Below are 1,461 nucleotides of genomic sequence, written 5' to 3'. Positions count from 1 at the left end.
CCTGATCCAGGGTGTGTCTACCGTAGACGACGGTACACAGTTATACACCCTCGTCAACAGTATGACGGGGGAGGAAGATGGTGGCGTCCGCCTCGAGGCTATGCCTGCAGTAGATGGTCTTCTTGAGCTGGAAGAGATGTCCCTTTAAGAGTTCGGCAGTGCCTTGAAGGCAGGCGATTTGGCCGAAGTGGTCATTGTACGACCGGACGAGAAGATAAACGCGTCATTGCTTCTGGATGAAGCTGTCTTGGAGGGCACCAAGAGAGTGCTGAACGCACGGAGTGGATCGTCTATCTTACGGAATCCCTTGGATCCGTACTATCCTTTGGTAAAGTAATTAAGGACGTCGTTTTCAAAGACCCGCCTTCGGTTCTACCTCCGGACCGAGGTGTGCGTCATCAGATCGACCGGGTTCCTGGAATCAAATACTGCGTAATACGCCAATGGCTCCTGCCCAAGGAGCAGTGCGACGTCATAGACGCCTTTTTCTGTGCGAAGCACGACGCAGGGATGGTACGTAAGAGCAAGTCTCCCCATTCGACACCCACGTTTTGTGTTAGGAAGCCGAGCGGCAAGTGGCGTATCGTTCATGCTTACAATAAGATCAACGCAGCCACCATTCCGGCTCAGACGCTGATTCCTAAATAGACTGTTCTTCGGAATAACATGGTGGGATGTACGAAGTACAGTGCATTCGACTTGGTTGATGGATATTACCTATTGCTCATGAGAGCGAGTGATGTTTTGCTGACTGCGGTTAGCACTCCGAGCGGTATGCTCTGGGAGTGGCTGGTGATGCCCCAAGGGCTGTCAAATGCACCAGCAACATTTAATCGTTTCGTGACGCAGTTGTTTAGGCCCCACAGGGCGTATGCACAGACATACTTTGACGACATTTTCGTTCACAGTCATGTGGAGCACGGGAGGACGGATGAGGAGAACCACATCGTCCATTTCTGAGTGGTGCTCGAGTGCATGCGCGCGAACAAACTGTACGCCAATGCAGACAAGTGCATCTTTGGCGCAGAAGAGATACCCTTCCTAGGGTGCTTCATTGGGAAGCGTGGCCTTCGAGCGGATCACGCTAAGGTCAAGGCCATTGTAGTTTGGCCGGTTCCAAAAAAACAGAAGGACTTGCGTAAGTGGCTTGGTCTTGCCAATTACTTGCGCAGGTACAGCGTAAATTACGCAGAAATGGCTTGACCATTATCCAATCTCCTTAAAAAGGATACGGAATGGTGTTGGAACACCGAGCATCAGGAGGCTTTTGACAAAGACGGCCTCCAGCATGCACCAATACTGGCGCTGCCAGTCCCTGATCGTCCTTTCAGCGTCGTTGTGACACGTCAGACTTTGCCATCGGCTGCGCACTGCTGCAAGCAGACGCCGAGGGGCGAGATCGGGTGATCTAATCTCGACAGCCCAAAGCTGCAGAGAAGAACTACCCAGTTCATGATAAGA

The 1,461-nt window shown here is 52.0% G+C and overlaps 1 protein-coding gene across 1 annotated transcript in view; it reads left to right on the top strand.

Moving 5' to 3' along the window:
• Nucleotides 1-148, top strand: part of PHALS_04988 (af434192_2gag and pol) — a gene marked incomplete at both ends in the record, with an annotated part of 705 nt that extends 557 nt beyond the window's left edge. The window contains one exon of the mRNA XM_024722714.1: nt 27-148. Coding sequence (XP_024573763.1) covers nt 27-148 — 122 coding nt within the window. The remainder of the gene's footprint in view (nt 1-26) is intronic.
• Nucleotides 149-1,461: the final 1,313 nt, after the last annotated feature.

The sequence above is a fragment of the Plasmopara halstedii genome (assembly GCF_900000015.1).
Source record: "Plasmopara halstedii genome assembly, contig: Scaffold_287, whole genome shotgun sequence".
NCBI classification, from domain to species: Eukaryota; Oomycota; class Peronosporomycetes; order Peronosporales; family Peronosporaceae; genus Plasmopara; species Plasmopara halstedii.
Note: the sequence above shows the minus strand (reverse complement) of the source record. Positions and strands in the feature narration are given on the sequence as shown.